The sequence below is a fragment of the Polistes dominula genome, unplaced genomic scaffold, assembly GCF_049000335.1.
Source record: "Polistes dominula isolate Pdom_NZ unplaced genomic scaffold, Pdom_raw_medaka contig_77, whole genome shotgun sequence".
NCBI classification, from domain to species: domain Eukaryota; kingdom Metazoa; phylum Arthropoda; class Insecta; order Hymenoptera; family Vespidae; genus Polistes; species Polistes dominula.
Genome location: NW_028301152.1, coordinates 7165726 through 7183811, shown reverse-complemented (window position 1 = coordinate 7183811; position 18086 = coordinate 7165726). Strand labels below are relative to the sequence as shown.

The 18086-nt window shown below is 25.9% G+C and overlaps 2 protein-coding genes across 2 annotated transcripts in view; one reads left to right on the top strand and one right to left on the bottom strand.

The window, feature by feature from the left end:
- Window positions 1-7381, bottom strand: part of Sema5c (Semaphorin 5c) — an 80430-nt gene extending 73049 nt beyond the window's left edge. The window contains exon 1 of the mRNA XM_015325726.2: window positions 6362-7381. The gene's annotated coding sequence lies outside the window, so the exon portion shown is untranslated. The remainder of the gene's footprint in view (window positions 1-6361) is intronic.
- A 3228-nt stretch (window positions 7382-10609) lies between these two features.
- On the top strand, window positions 10610-14774 carry LOC107068952 (uncharacterized). Its single transcript, XM_015325829.2, has 3 exons — window positions 10610-11053; window positions 11196-11386; window positions 13933-14774. The coding sequence occupies exons 1-3, from the start codon at window positions 11007-11009 to the stop codon at window positions 14220-14222; spliced, it is 528 nt and encodes a 175-aa protein (XP_015181315.2). The 5' UTR covers window positions 10610-11006; the 3' UTR covers window positions 14223-14774.
- Window positions 14775-18086: the final 3312 nt, after the last annotated feature.

Genomic DNA, 18086 nt, shown 5'->3' with positions numbered 1-18086 from the left:
ATAGAATTTAATATAATATTAAAAATAAATATTGTAATTAAAATAAACAATTATTTGTTTCATTTTTTTAAAAGTTAAGTAATAGGGATTAAATAATTATAAGACCTAATCAAAAAGAAAAGAACTTTTCATAATAAACAATTATAGTTATTAATAAAAAATGCATAACTAATAATTGAACCTTTAAAGGTCAATGCTTTACAATGTGTTTTGGCCTCTCTTTAAAAAAAAAAAAAAAATAGGAAAAGGAAGAAAGAAGGAATGTTTGAATAAAAACGAAAGATAAACATTGAGGAAGTAGGCTCTTTAAAGCGAAGAAACCAGCAAAAAAATCTCTTCCATCTCATTTTCATGTTTCTCATTCTCACCCTCTTTCTTTATCTTTTTCTTTCTTACGTTTTCTTTCCCTATTCTCATCTTCTACATTTCAGACGCGTGCGCAAATCACGAAACAGATGGGAACCACGTGTTTCACTAACACATTGCCATGTTATACTGGTATTCCAGCAACTTTTTTTAGTTAGTTGGAATAATGACAAACAAAACGAATAATTCATTGAGAATTTTATATTTTATATGTTAAACCAATTTCCGTAAAGTTGTTATTTATTGGTCCAGTATTTTTAAATTTAGTATTTTTAATCATTTTTTATTATTAATGATAAAAATATAAATATACAAATAAAATATTAAAAATATTAAATTAAAAAAATATAAAATTTTTAAAATATTAAAAAAATATATTTAAAAATTAAAAAAATATAAATTAATAATTATAAAAAAATTATTAAAATGTAATATATAGAAATAATTTTCTAGTTTAAAATAATGTTTCAAAAATATCTAATATTTCATTTAATTGACAAATCTAAAATTTAAACATACTTTCTAAGGAATTAATGGGTATATAATATAAATTATATTAAAGTAAATAAAAATAAAGGACTCTATATGTTATACTAGTTAATATTAAAAAAGATCTGAGTATTTAAAATAAAATATCAGTTTTTGCATACTTTATATTACAAATACTTCAACCATCTCTAAAACTATTCTGTTCACATTTTTCGATGGTAGAGCTATTTCAACTATGCATGGATACTCTCAGACTGCATTCATTATACTTCAAAACTGTATTTCAAAAATGTCTTTTTTATGGAAATAAAAATAGAGTATATATATGGTCTATGTTAAACATTTATGTTAATTTGAACTATTGCTCTTTAAATAAATTTTTAATAGGTAAAATCATATTTTGGAGAAGTCTGCTTTTTGTTAATACTTGCACATAATAATATTGATACTTTTTATGGAGATCACTTTACCTGTTGAGTGTTAAAATCAAGTAACATGGATGGGTGACCCATTCAGAGAAACAAAAGATAAGAACTATGTGCCTGTTGACTCCAAAAAGTAAGTAAAAAGATGTGACTTCTTTGATAGTATTGAATAAGTGTGAAGAAATGTTCAAAGAGAAATGACTCGAACCCATAAAAGAAAGAGTAAAAGGTAAAAGAACTAAAATTTGAGACTCCCAAAAGTCAAAATGCAGTTAAATATGTTAACATTTTCTAATTATTGTAAATTTTAATCAAATAAATATTATTCTTTCTAGTTATTATTTGATTTATATGTAAGGCAGAAGAAGTAGTTGTTTTTTTTTTTACAATGAATAAGCATAAAATTGATGACAAGAAATGTTATTGTTCTATTGTTATATAAATTTCTGGTCTTTTCTAGCTATCAAATGGTGTCAATCTTAAAATTTTTAAAATACTGATATTGTATTATAAAACATTCTATTTTTTTTTTAATATAATTATAATTTTATATTAATTTAATATTATATTATTGTATTATTTATATTATTTAATTTAATATTATAATTGTAATATATATTATAATTTGAATTTTTATTTTTCGGACTTATTAAACGACTCATATGAAGAAAAATAAAACGTTTTATAATTGTGACCAAATGAATAGAGATGTTTTTACAATTAATCGTACAATTATACCGACGTAGATACGTGTATTCGATACACACATGTATTATTCATATATTAATTCAAGATCGTAGTAAATCGTGGGCGCATGTGTAGATGAGAAATTGAAAACTGGTTTCGGGTTTGCATCTTACAAGGATGAGACGAACCAGAATCGAGACGTCACTCACTCAGATCAATCTCTCTCTTTCTCTTTTTCTTTTTCTTTTTCTGTTTCTGTTCAACACAGTCGATAAGAACGAATCCTTCGAGATAAGACGTCAGTTTGAAGAGTATCTTCTATGAAATATGCGTGGGAGCGATAACCGCGTAAAAAAAAAAAAATACAAAAAAAGAGAAAAAAAAGAGAGAGAGAGATCATTCGTGTTAACACTCTTCGAATTTTATGTGTATCTTCCGTTAGGTGTTTCTCTTTACGATAGAAATAAAAAAACAAGACTTTTAGACGAATGAAAAGTTCTATCGAATACAGGCATCATGAAATTATTAAAAAGATGGAAATTTTCTAATATAACAAAATACTCAATATATTAAAAAAAAGTTTATTCTTTGTAGAAAAAAATAAATTTTTAATTTATTAAAAATTACTAATACTGTTTTTAATTTATATAAACGAACACATTTTTTTCTATCATCAACAGTTTCGAAGATATTTAGGCAAATTGATTTAAATGAGACACCATATATATATATATATATATATATATATATATTTACTTATTCTTAGTAAATATTTCTAATCTAACATAAAAGTTTATATTTGATATTTTCTATATTAAACTAAAAACTGATAAAAAAAAAATATTAGTAATGTGTTGCTTCCGTTACATAATATCTGAATGCAAGTAGAAAGATCTAATACTTCGTATCGTTTCTCACGAATCTAATCTGGAGGGAGGGACAGATAACATTTTAAATGAAATATACCTATCAAGTCTGTCTATGGGGATTTCAGGATAAAAAGAAGAAGAAGAAAGATATGGAAGGAGTGTAGTATAAGGTACAGGAAAAGAAGAAAGGTAGGTTAGGTTTGTTCATAATGAAAAATGGCGTAATTACTACGCTTGATGATCGATGATATAAAAACAAAATGAAATGGGGGAAACGAAGAAAGGGGTAAAGAAAGAAAAAGAAAGATAAAGAAAGAGAAAGAGAGAGTATGTGTGGCAGGAAGTGGCTAATGCTAACGGATACTGTCCTCGATACACCTATGTGCGTTAATGCCATAATCCTATTACGATACTGAAATGCTCCTATAATGCCACATGCCCCATAGGCTAGAAAGAGATTAGGATCATACAAGTCATGAGAATCGAGTCTCGTTTATAACCGTCGTCTATTTAACCCATACGATGAAAATCATAAAAATATCTAAATATTTCTATATGCGTACATGTGTAATACATACAGTGATAAAAAAAAAGTATTGGCACAGATTCAATTCTGTTTATAACATCTCTTGTAAATCTTTTAAAAGTATAATAATTCATTTGAAATTTTTAAAAAATATATTATACAGGGTGATTCTTGGAACGGAGGCGGGTAATAATTTTTTTTAAGTAACAATAGAAAAAAATCATAAAGGAAAAAGTTATATGGCACAACAAATGTCAACTTTCTATGACATTACTTTTTTTGAAAATGCATCGATGCACCTGCTAGATGCAGTTGCACTTTTTTTTTAAATGGAACTTTATTTTTTTTTTACACTTTTCGATTCCTTTTTTTATTCTGCGTTAAAAAGTATTAAGTGAAGGTCATCGAAATGTCAATAGTTTACGAGATATAAGCAACGTTGATTAAATTGGTATATAATAAAATAATATAGTTTTTAATAATTAATAATCGATTCTAATTAAAAATAAGCTTGTAAATGTATAATACTTCTTTTATTTTTGTTTGTAAAATATATCTTTCAAATTTTAATTTTCTAAATTTTTTTATTCACCATGCAGGGTGTTTTAACTAAATAGAATATTATTTTTAAATTATTTAAAATTATTAATTTTAATAAAAATTTAATAAATAATAAATATAATTTTATTATTATTATTATTATTATTATTATTATTATTATTAAATTATTAAAATTTTAAATTAAGTCATTTAAATAACTTTTTTGTTTACAATTATATGAAAAAAGTTGTTAAATTAATTTTTTCATATTTTACAATAATATTATGAAAAATATATAAAAGGTTCCAATACAAAGCTAGATAAGATATTTTTTAACTATCAAATTTCATCTTTGTTATAGTACAACTTTTTTTCTTAAAAATTTTGGAATTCAATTGTAAACAAAGATAAGATATTTAGCTGATACCATTTAGCTAAGATGCCCTGTATAAATAATGATAGAAATAAGAAATATCATTTTCCAGCTACGACTCGAAAAATCTTTAAAAAAAAAAATAAACCGAGTAGAAGATTTATATAATTGGAAATAAAATTAGAAATTCTAGTAATAAGTTATTATATCCCTTTGCAATAAATTAAATAGAAATTAATCAACAATTCGCACAATTAGAAAAAATCATATTTTTAATTATAAAATTTGTATTATTTAATTATTTATTTGATTATAAATTTTTCGTAAATTAATAAATAAATGTATTTATTAATAATTTATATAATATATAATAAGTATATGTATATAAAATTATTTAAATTATTAAATATTAATAAAATAAAAATTATTTTATATAATATAATAAATAAATAAATTGACGTAAAACGTATATCTCGCATTTTACTGTATTCTAAAATTTCAAATTCATGAGATAAATTTTCAAAAAAAAAAAAAAATAAAATCCTATTATTTTTAACAATGCAAAAATTATTATAACAAAATAAAATTTACTAACAATATTACTATTCGATATTGTACGTAATATATAATCAAGTTATAGATCTTGAACGTCACGACGGATTATTGATTTATATTCAAAGATCTATGGATCTAAGATCTACAATGAAATTCTTTGTTGAATTAAATCTAACATTTTGCTAATAATTCGCAATAGATACTTGTTTGATAGTTCAATTTAGATTATTTCAATCTCTGTTCGAGTCTCTCTTTTTGTTTCAATGTTCCTGTATTAAATCGATTGAAAGTCCGACAGCAAATCGATCCCACTTTCTCAATACGATGACCATATCGTTGTCGATTGACTTTCTTACAAGTGTACGAGGTCGTTGTTGAATTAATCGCTAGAAATATATCTTTCTCTTTTTCTCATTTAATCGTTCAGTTATTTTATTAAACACATATAGGTATATACGTATACAATACATACTTGTTCATGCATATGCAACGAAAGAAGAAAAATAAAAAATAATTCAAAATAACGAACGACAAAACTAACATTTATCGGATCTAATCTAATTTTTAATTAGTATTTTAAATAAATAATCAGAATTTATAATAAAGTATTAGTGTGTAATAATATAGACTGTAATATAAGTTATAATTAATGCAATATGATATTTTTTTATTTACACTGAACAAAATATTCATAACATTTAATATATATATTAATTATAATACTTATTAATATAATTTAATATTTTTAATTCTAATTGCACAAATGATAAGTAAATAATTAGGAAACAATTTGCCTCGATAAAATATTTAATTTAAAAATTTAATTTAAATATTTAATTTTATAAATCGATTTAAATATTAAATTATTAAAAAAATAAAAATCTATTTAAACAAAATATTACTAATATACCTATTTATACTAATAGTAAAAGACAAAACAGCAATAAAATTAATAAAAAATTTGCTTAACGTAAACTAATAATCTCCTATTGTTTCAAGTTGGATTTTTTTTTGTTTCTAAATAAGAAAAATAAAAAAATAAGCACTGACATGAGTAAAAAAATATAAATAGAACGTAAATCATTTCTTCTTCATGCGATTACATACTTGAATAAACATTTACGATCCATTCTCTTGCAAAGCGTTACGAAGGAAGACAATGATAAAGATAAAGATGAAAATGAAGAGAAGAATAAATCCTTTCTACCAGTCGCAAGACCGTCATCCACGTCCAAGCTTATTCTCTCTCTCTCTATCTTTGTCTCCATCTCTTTCTTTTTAACGAGATAGTAAAACCATAACTAATTACACCTACGCGCACCTTAAGGACGCCTTCACGCGACTCGTTAAATCGTATCACGTGAAAAGGAGCGCCAAATATTCCTACGCTTTTTTTTAATATAACACGACACGTTTTCTATTTAATTGTTTCGTTAACTTTTTACACGATTGTTCTTAATAAATATAATAAATAAATAAATATTAGAGATAATATTTATTTAATAGATATTAGAGACTGTAATTTACTTACCAGTGAAAATTATTCCAAGTCGTTTACAAATCTTCAACTTCCGTCAAGTTGTTGAAAACTTCCACGCTATCTTGCATGTTGTTGTTTACGTTCGACTTTGATTTTCATTATTTCGTATTTAACGTTTTTTATAATAAAATAATAAAAAAACAAAAAAAAACAAAAAAAAACACCGCGAAGAAAAGTTTATCAAACAAATACAAAATACGCGTCACTTCATTTCACTGTGAATCTTTCATTCTTTGTTTGTCTTTTTATATTCCCACCTATTTATTTTTATTTCTTAAAGGATAAAAAATATCCTTAATTGTATATATATAATACACGTACATATATTTACGTGAGTAATTTTTTATTTTATTATCTTTCCTTTTCTCTTTTTTTTTTTTTACAAAATCACGTGTTCAAATTTTTCCTTACGAGTGTTACAACGAAAAGTAGCGAAAACGATATCACGATATTGTATTAATACGAGTAATAAAAGATTTAGAAAAGGTGCTCTGGTTTGTTTACACGACGTGAAGAGTTATAGATGGGAGGGGAACAACGCAACCTTGACGATTCACACGATTTCGTAGTACTACTACACTCCGCCATCCGAAGACTGACTGAAGCCTCGTGACGGTGTGCGCCACGAGTACACCAGTTTACCACTCCGCCAACCACACTTCTTCTCTCCCTTCTCTCTCTTCTCTTTCTTTCACCAACTAGCCATAGCCACGCTTGTTTCCTCACTCTCTCTCTCTATTTCTTTTTCTCTCTCTCTCTCTCTCCTCTTTCTTTTTCTTTCTCTTTTTTCTGTAAGTACTTCTTTCTCTTTTTCTCTTTCTTTCTTTTTGTATTTTTCTCTTTTTCTTTCTTTCTATAATTCTTTTTCTCTCTTTCACATTCTACTTTTCTCATTCCTTCTCTCTATCTTTCTCTCTCTTTCTCTTTTCAAAGTCCATTTCTTTTTCTCTGTTTTTTTCTCTACTTTTTGTATTTTTTTCTCTCATATTCTCTCTCTTTCTTTTTCTATCACACACTCTATCTTTCTCTCTCTGTTTCGCATTCTGTTCTATTTCTTTATTTCTATCTCACTCCTTCTCATATGTTACTCGTACAGCCTATGAAAGTAAAGGCGTATAGCCTATCTCGAGGGAGGAGAAGCACTTTGAAAGTTTCCCGCGGTCGCCGCTAGGTCGTCGCCACTCGCTGGCGCTACGATCGTATTTGCCAATAGTATCGTACGATCAAAATATAGTAAAAGATTATGGCGGTTATTTTAATTTAAAAACAATTATAAAGATTCTATTTATTAAATCGATAGTTTTAAACATTTAGAATCAGTATTTATATTAAAATATTGTTATATGATGGAATAAAATATTGTAATATGATGGAATATAATTAATTAAACGTTTAATATTTTCATTATTTTACATATTTCTAATCTATATTGTGATTGATATTCTGATTAAAGTAATATTTTAAAATTTATAAATAATAAATTGTAATATATATTCGTCTTATTATATCTTGTAAAAAAATATAAGAAATATTAAAAAAAAAGAAATAGAATACTTAAAAAAAAGAAACCTCAACAAATATTATTGTATCTAATAAAAGAAGTAGAATCCTAGAAAAATCAACCCTTATCTATCCAGCCCTTCTTTCTTTATAAGAAAACAGTAGCTGTCATTCATCCGAAGGTTCGTCCTATTTCAAGGCTATAGCCTGTCAAGGACGATAGGTTTCCTCCACTGAGTCCACTCAATTGAGCTCCTTTTATTTCCATCTCACTTTTACTCCTCCTCCTCCTATCAGAAAGAAAGAGGGAGGGCAGAAAACATGATTACGCGTTTACGAGGTGGACCCACCTCGAGCTACTACCTGCCTTCATAAGAAAAATACGGGAATAGAAGGGAGAAAGGGTTCAAGGACGATAAGTAGAAGAGGCCGTTTACTATACGTATTGCGGGGTAAAGGAGATCGATGCGTACCATCTAAAAAAAAAAAACACAATAAAAAAGGACTCTCGTACGAGGAGATGCGGTTTGGTTCGTCCCGTATAATTCCGAATTCAGAACCTGTTTTTGGCCCGTGGGTCAACAACGAAACTTACTTCTGTCTCTTTTTATCCTGTTCTCTTTCTCTCTCAAATATCGACCTTACCACTCGTCGTACGAATTCCCTTAGCTCGTTGAGTGGCTCCTCTCGAACAGTAGTTACGCTACTTTCGACGGCTTTATGACTCTATTCTGCGTTCCAACGGGACGTTAAACAACTTCGAGCTACGGCATGCAAAGACTCTCGTAGCTACAACAAGAAGCAATAATAGCACGTGTCCTTGCATTTATCCACTTTCCTTCTACGATGTTGCGAGCTATCAAAGATACTGCACTTTTCAGGTGCATGTATGTATACCAGATCTATTTACATATATTTAGAATCTATAAAAGAAGGATTGGAAAATAAAATCAATAGAAAGTATAATATATTATATACAATAAGTTTCAGGAGTAATCATTTTTTTACTGCCAATTTTAAAATAATTAATATTTTCTTTTAATACAATATTTATATAAATTCTTATAATATTATTTTTAATTTATTTTAGATACAAATATTTATATTCAATCTTTTGATTTATTGTTCTAAAAATAAAATGTTCTTCTACAATAAAATTTATATGAATCCTAAAGGTTGAAAACCCTATAGAATAGGTTTCAGTGAATAAACATTATAAAAAGTTATTCATTACAGACAAATATTAATTATTTAAAATTTACAGTGAAAACAAGAACAAATACTCCTGTGACTTGATTATATGAATGTAAATTTATTAAAAGTCAATGTAATAGTAACATACACGTTTTTATTGTTAAAATAAAGTCATGAACGGTCTAGTAGAAGATAAGTATTTGAATGGATTGCATTCATCCTTCTCTTTCTCTTTCTTTCTTTATCCTTCTTTCAGATCCTCTTATCCTTAATCGGCTTCACGAAGCGCACGGGTCGTTACCGGGCACGAGCTAAAACCCTAAAGGGAGCACGGAACCAATGATTGTGTTCAGGATCGAACATATTGCGAGAAATAGAAGAACAAGAATATGATGAAGAAGAAGAACGTGTGATATATATACAATGAATTAAAAAAATATTCGAAGGGTCGCAATTAAAACTTTATATATCTAATAAAAATATTATTTAAGTTTTGAAATTAATGTTGCAATTATTATAGGACACAATTATTACAATTAAATTCTATGAACACCAAAAGTATTTGAATATTACAATATTACCAATTTCGTTGGTGATCATAATTCGCCAAATTGGATACACTAGTTTAAATCGTTGAAAGTGTCAAAAATAAATAAATAGTCTATTATTAAAAATAATAACCTAGACGATTATTTTATAAGCAACCGAAATAGGAAGTTAGAAAGCAAATCTTACTATGGTGTCCAAACAAATATTATGGTTAACAAATATTATCCGATTCACCTCAAATAATCCTTACTTTTATAATTTAAACCTAAAATTCGTATTTTTATTATTCAAAGTTTCAATAGTGAATTACTTCTAATATAAATCACTTCAAAATAAGTAGCAATTACTCAGGGTTGCTTTTAATTCGCTGAAGTAAAAACAAAAAGATATATATGACTTTGTTTTCGAATTATACCCGATTTTGTATTATAAATACATGTCTTTAGATCATTTTTATACAAACTTTATGTTAAATTTATGCTTCTAAACGTCTTATCATTAAAAAAATATTGTTTAGAGAGTATAAAAGAAAGTCGTAAATGAGATAAGAAATTTTTCTAAAAATAGCTGAAACAAGTAATCATTAATGTTATATAAATTATAGATATACAAAAACAACTATAAATTAGAAATAAGATATTCAATCAGGCATATGATTGAATAAATTTTTTTATTTTCATTTTAGCATATTAAAAGTACCATTTTAGTTATGCTCATATATTTTGAAATGGCTTGTATATAATTGCTTATATTCATTTAACAATAATTCAATATTCAATGTTGAGTAACTCGTATATTAAACTAATTTCTTTCTAAAATACATATACACATTCCTACATATGTATTTATTATAACATATGTGTTCGACCATGCAAATATGATTCATGCTTGTCCATGAACAGAAGTGAACAGAACGGAATGGAATGGAATAAAACGAGGGAAAGATAATTGTTTTTTCACGATTCGTAGTGATAGTACTATCACATGGTTTCGTGACAGTATGTGTGCACATACTCGGAAGTTGATCATTTTGCAACCTGTATAAACAATTATATTCCTTAATTATTTTCGTATCGCAAATGCGGTGCAGACAAATGCGTAGACGTAAGTGTTAAGCTTCGTACAGTTTCAACGACAGAATATCAAACTAAGATAACCTAGCATGGCGAGAAGATATAGTGGTATTAGTGAAGTATAAAGAGTGTTGGTGCATTGCGCTGTAGAGCATTACAAGTTTCCGTGCAGTTGTATTCGCGTCGTTGATACGTAACCGCGTAAAAACACATAATCGAATCACTCTTTGCTTTTACCGGCAATCAATTTAAAAACTCATTCCACGAATTGTTTAATTCTCTCTTTATTGTTATTATACAATAAACAGAGAATATTGAAGATGACGTATGCAAAGTTATTATTTGCGTTTGGACTTTCCATGATTTTGTGAGTGTATTATCTTATTTTTAGTAATAATATCTTTTTCCTTATATGTGGCTAATTACTGTACAATATTTGTAAATTATTACGAATTATTCAAATTTATTTCACTGTAATTTTGATCATAAAAACGAAAAATCTGTTGCAGAGCAAGTGAGGGTCAAACTAACGATTGGCTGTACGGATTCAACATGGATTTGAGCAAATTTCAAGAACAAATACAACAAGGTGTTCAGAATTTACAGAAAAATATACAAAGTAGTGTAGCTAAGACTTTGGAAGATGTTGATAAAGTTACTTCGCAAATTCACGAGGATGTTGCAAAGGCTGCTAAAAATGGTAATTTGTTTATGCATTTTTATATAAAAAAATATTTTAATATGTACAATAATTATTATTTTGCATATTATTATGTATATTTTAATTAAAAAGCCTTTGTGTAAGTGCGCGCCAATTATATGAGCTATTTACATGCGAAGGTGATTAACTTCTTTTTAGAATTATGATTAGGGGTGTACAAAATTTTCTATCACTTTTATTTCAATTCTAACGAATGAAATTTATCGATTTTTCTTTCCCTCTTTTTCTTTTTATCAAAGTTAAATATACAGGATGTTCGAAAAGTCTCTTTATTGAACTAGAAAATTCTAAATTTATTATTTACCAAAGTTTTCTTTTGTAGAATATTTTCATTATACAGGATTACGTCAGGGCTATGTCAGGATTTTATTTTTAAAGAAACTTTTTTGTTGACTTGTATACTGTATTAGATATACCGTAGTTCTAGTTTTAAAAAATACCTGAAGCAATGGAAAGTAAACGAGAGTTAACAAAAAGTTGAATTTCGAATAATGGTAACTCCAATTGAATTAGTGACACTAAAATTGAATATAGTTCATAAATTGTTTAACAAATAATTAATTTTTTATGTACATACTAAGAAAAATTAGATGGGACACTAATTTAAGCCAACTTTGACTTATTTTGTAAATTGATAAAATAATTTTGACAGGTAGTTTCAATCAAACTTAGAAAATATAATATAAATAATATTAATATATTATATAAAATTAATTAATTTACTAATTAATTTATATAGTAATTATAATATAATAAAATAAAAATAATAATTTAAAACTTTTATTTATTATTATAAAAAATAATGAAAGTTAACATATTTATATTACATAAAAGATCACTCGAATGTATGAACGGTAATCAATATTTTTCAATTGAATTTCAACAATAATCCTTAAATGGATTAAAAATAAAACCAGTTTGTATAATAAAATCAAAACGTAATTTTAAAAGTATTACTCACAAATTCAAAATTCAACAAAATTTATATTTTACGAATTGTACTTATATTAAAATTCACAGTTTATTAGATAATCATTTGAAAATGAATTCACAATCCTGAATACTATTGATCAATAATCTCGTTATCATAATGAAGATTCCATTTTAGGAGAATAAAAAATGAAAGAGATCCTTTCACTATCGACCAAGACCGCACGATCGATTCAAGGCTGTACAACGTGAACCGATCATTGGCGACCTCTTTTCTATCTTCGAACTTTGATAATATCAAAGAAATCTTGATTTAAAGTCAAGAACTTTTATTATCTACTTACCATGATTTTCTCGTAATATCCTGGAGGTGTCTGATATTCCTTATCGTTTGCCAAGATCTTTCTACGAATCAGAATTCTATGTGTGATTTATACCTTAATTCACGAGACTTGATATGGCTGACCGGTACTCATTGTCAGGCTTTATTGACCTTTTACTGGAAACGTTTCTAACCTTTGTTAACAACTATTTACGAGATCGCAATCGTCAAGTATAATAAGAGTAATTTCATACGATGATAGTAAATAATTATTTCTATTTATTAAGTCAGTATTTTTCATCAAAGATATTATATTAGTATTATGGAAAATACAAATAGGATGATAACAAAAATGTTTGGATAATTGAAGTGTTAGAATTAACTGAGACTAGTAAAAATGTTTAATTAACATAGATAGTAAAAGCAACCCTTTCGTTACAAATTAATTTTTATTATTTATAAAAGTTCGATATTATAAAGGAATTTTTGGACAATATATTTAATTTACGTAGAAGAATTTGCTTAGAAATAGAATAGTTTATAGAATATATAATAGAATAGTTTAATATAAAATATATAAATAATATAAATAATATAAAAAAAAATAGAATTATAATAGAATAGTTTAATATAAATTTAATATATTAATATTTTTTAATATAAATAATTAACATCTATTACAAATAATGATAAATAATTAGAAGAGATGGTAAGAATATGGGATACCCAATTTTTTTATATATAAAAGTCTCATAATAATAAATAAAAATTAAAAAACAAAGCAATTAAGGGAATAAGCCATACAAAAATTAATATACTTTTTAAAGATTACAATTTTCTGACTTCTTCTAAATTAAGGATAATAAAAAATCGAGTAAAAAAATAAAAAAGCATAAAACAAATTATAAAAGTGTTATTTAAGTATTAATAGAAGAAGAAAGCGTTTATTAACAAGACGAATTAAATCAAGCGTTTCTGCTTTCCAACAGAATACATAAATACGAGTAAAGCTTTCTGGGATGAAGTTATATTTTCCGATGAAAGCATATATACTAGTTTTAGTTCGGATAAACGATGTTACATATAAAGAAAATTTAATTTAGAAATGAAAGTTACAAAATGAAAGTTTTACTCTAGAATACCAGTACTTCTATAATGTTGTAAAAGCCCCATATATATTTGGGGTATTCCACGTTAAATCGACCATTTTTGACTCCTACCCCTCTTTCACCCCTAAATTGTTTAGTAAATAATTAATTTTTTTCTTTTCCAGGACATTATGACAGTGTCGTTAGTGTAGGTAATGGTGGTACATTTATTTCAAGTGGTGGTTCTGGTACAGTTATCAGTAATGGTCCTGGCACATCGAAAATTATAACGTCAGGAAATCTTCCAAATGGTGACCCATACATCCGTGAAATTGAGGAAAAAGTCATAGGCAAAGTTCTTTATCATACTGAGAGGTTCTACAATCAAAAGACAAAAAAGGACAAGAGAACTGGATATACTCTGGACCTTAATGATCCGAACGCTGAACCTGTCCCTTTAAACACTCGCTATTAATATTATCCTGACAAGGTTTCTAAATATGCCTGTAATTATGACATTCGATGTAATTAACAAAATTGAACAAATTCATTTGAAGATTTATTTTATATAATAAATTAGAAAATTAATTTTTTTTTATTTACATTAGTGTCTAAAGGTTTTTAACATTTTGTTTTATTTTTTTATTCCAAAATAACTTGTTTCGGGTAATACACAAAAAATATAATCATTCTAATTATATTTCTAAAACAAAAATGTTGAATAAATATTGTACGATAGGATTTTATGGAATAATTAAATTTACGATTTTCTTTTGATCCATATTTATTAGAAATAGTCTAATTGAGTCCCACGAACCCAGAGCTGGGTAGTTCTGAGTTAGTTCATTGTCATAATTACTAGCATAAATAATTGTCTTACTTACCTTAAACCAGAAAGAGAAAGAGGAGTAAAAAAATTATTGTTATCCTTATAATATAATAAATACTTTTGGTTGTGCTTATATTATTAAAACGCAAAATAAAATAAAATAAAAACAGCTTATAATAAAAACTATTAATAATTAAACAGAGTGAAAAGATGTTATCTTTATGTTTATTCTTTTAAATAAAGAAAAAAAGAAAAAAAAAGGATGACACCTTTGGTGCCATCCATTTTTTTAGAGGCGAAATACCACCAGAAAGCGAGCGGAGATTCACAGGACACTACACTACTTTTAACTTCTTAAAGTATTAGAAAACATTTCATTGTTTACATAAAACACCCCCTCAGGGGTTCTTTTCACTCGTTATTTGCATTAATCGCAGCGTAACGGTTAAACGCAGTATTAATTTAGAAGCTTCTTTTTTCAGTCTTTGCCCAGTTTAACAAGAGAAAGGCTGCGCAGATCCTTAACCCTCGTATCTTACTGGGATTTGATCCATTGAGGATCTTATGGTTAGATAGTCACAGGAGAGACAACGTCTCTACCACCTGAGCTATTCAGGGACTACCGGTCAGGCTATAAACAAATTGGAAATATAAGCTACCTCTTATTTATTATAAATAATTTTCTGTTTTTTTTGTTTAACAATAATAAACTTATTTTTTCAGTTGTAACAGGAAGAAATAAAAATATAAAAAAATATATCTTTCTATTTAAATATAAATATATTTCAATAATTATATAAGATCAAAAATTTGATTAAGTGATTATTAAGTCCTTAAGAATAGAAACACAACTTCTTGGATTACTTTATTTTCTTTTAATATTTACTAATGTAATGTTTTAAATGGAGTATATTTGCTCTTTAATAGTTTATACAACAATTTTACTAGTGTGGAATACTTTGTGCTCGTAGAAGATGTTATGGTAATTCGATATTCTTTGATTAAAGTAATTACTTTTTTTTATTTATTTTTATTAGCTTATTGTTGTTTTACCTGTAGTTTCTAAAATTTTTTTTATTGATCTTTCAAAATAGTTTTTTGTTCTGTAAATTGAATTGCAAATTGTACCATTAAATTGAATGCTATAGGATTTAAACTATCTATATAAGTTCTTAGTTTATCGTCACGGATTCCATTACAGAATTGTTGTCGTACTTTTATTTTTCGGGAATCGTTATGATTGCAATTATTGTATATTTTCAGTAAACAATCAACATAATTTTGTATCGTTTCTTTTTCATATTGATCTCGATACAAGAAACGTCTTCTATGTAAAGAATATGAACTAATTTTATTGGAAAAAGAAAAATAACGAAGATAATAGATTACAATTTCTTCGTATGAAAATTCGGTGAAGTTGACGTCAGGGAAAATATTCTTGATATGCTTGTGAATATTTTCATCCACCATATTAATGAATAATTTAACCATTTTATCATCTGGTACTTTGATCATATTTGCTACGTACTCAAATTTAATTAACTACGAATAAAAATTATTACCCGTTTGTTTGTAACAATTTATTGTTTCAAGTGCTCTTAATTGATAACAAGTTATTTGATTATCTTCGTGTAATAAATTCTCGTTGCTCATTGTTTCTAAAACGTATTTTAAATGTTGCTTTTTCTGATTTTTCGTTGTTGTTGCTTTTACCAATAATCTTTTAATACACTTTTTATTAAATAATTTGAAACACTTTTCTTTTCGGAACACGTATACCATTTTAAATTTCTATATTTTTCTTTTTTTACATTTATATATAAGTGAAGAATTTAAGTGATGGAATGTATATTAAAATTTTTTTCTTTTAAAATATAAAATTAACGAAAATAAATATTAAAAACTTCACATAATATTATAAGGGTGTATCAAAGGTTCAATATCATTCAAATGGTGAGGTTTACGGGAAAAATATAAGATACCTTTTTTGTAGAGCATTAAATTTCCTACAAAATTCTTCCCGAACATTTTTCTGTACAATCAATTAATGACGAGGTATGAATTTTATTCTATTGGACTGAGAAAAAAATAAAAAACTGCGATGCGGAGGATTTTCCTATTAAAATTAAGAGCTCATATTTGGTGAGAATTTTTTTAAGGTGTCTAGCAACCCATTTTTCCGTGGCACTTGTAAAAAAAAAATAATTGATTTTTTTGACCCACCCTAATATATATATATATGGGAAATTCCACGTTAAATCGGTTACTTTTGACCCCGACCCCTTTCGATTTGGCTAAAAGTTTTTTATTCTATGCTACCCTATGAGAAACAATTTTCAAAATTTTTTCAAATTTTTTTACCAAACCCAATAAAAAATTTTAATTTTTGAAAAAAATGGCTCTTTTCTTTGAAATGGCTATAACTTCTTTAAAATTCAACCTATTGGAACGTTTTTTTTAAATATTTGTTTTTAAATGTACTTTTCAGAAAAAAATACAAAAAAATTTCAAAATTATAAAATCCATGAAATTTTCGTATTTTTTGAGAAAAACCGTTATTTTCTCGAAGTTCGCCATTTAAAAATTTTTTTTTATTTTCTAGAAAAAAATTTTGTCTAAATCTGCGATTATCCCCACCAGTCCCAGAGTAAGCTGAGTTAGTTTCCTATTTTTTTTATTTAATTGAAAAAAAATTTTTTATTTATTTTTTTTTAAATTAAATTAATGCAATTACATAATTTTACAATATTTATACTTAATTTATAGTCTCAAAATACAAAGTTTAAAAAAAAAATTCAACCTTTCGTTTTTTGCTGTAAGAATATGATGGAATTATTACGTCATTTTTATGTCAGAACAAATGACTTTATATTGAGGTCATAAATAAGTCACCATTCCGTCATGTCTACAAAAAATTTGAAGATCACTGTATGACATACGTAAGACATCATTTTAAGGTCATGTGTTCACTGGGATTTAATTCATATGTTATATATGTAATTATATAATATTATAATTTATACAATATAATATATATTATATTTTATATATTTTATATATTTGTATTTTTATTATATTATCTATTATATAGATATTTATATATAATATCTATATAGAATATATAAACTGTATAAAATCTAAAAAAATCTAATATAATAATTACAAATTTATTTATTTTAAATTTTTTTATATAAATTTCAAAATTTCTATTATAGAATTTTTTTTTTTAATACTCGGATTACTTTACTTTTAATCCAATCAAAGTTTGTCGACTTAAATCTTCAAATCTATGAAAAACTAAAATTTCAAAAGATAAAAAAACTTGAAGCAATAAAAAGAAATAAAAATTACAATTGTAAAACTAAAAGTTTAAGTAGATAAGAGAAAGAAAGAAAGAAAGAAAAAAATAAAATACTGGGATAAATTATCCTTCTAATTAGGGATTCCGTTCTCATAAATATGCATGTGGCTTTTGGCATGGTCGAAGCACCACTGTCGGTTAAAGGTTCG

Coding starts and splice junctions, on each gene's coding strand:
- LOC107068952 (XM_015325829.2), top strand. CDS start 11,007: ATGACGTATGCAAAGTTATTATTTGCGTTTGGACTTTCCATGATTTT. Junction 11,054..11,195: donor TTTGGACTTTCCATGATTTT/GTGAGTGTATTA, acceptor AATCTGTTGCAG/AGCAAGTGAGGGTCAAACTA. Junction 11,387..13,932: donor TGCAAAGGCTGCTAAAAATG/GTAATTTGTTTA, acceptor TTTCTTTTCCAG/GACATTATGACAGTGTCGTT.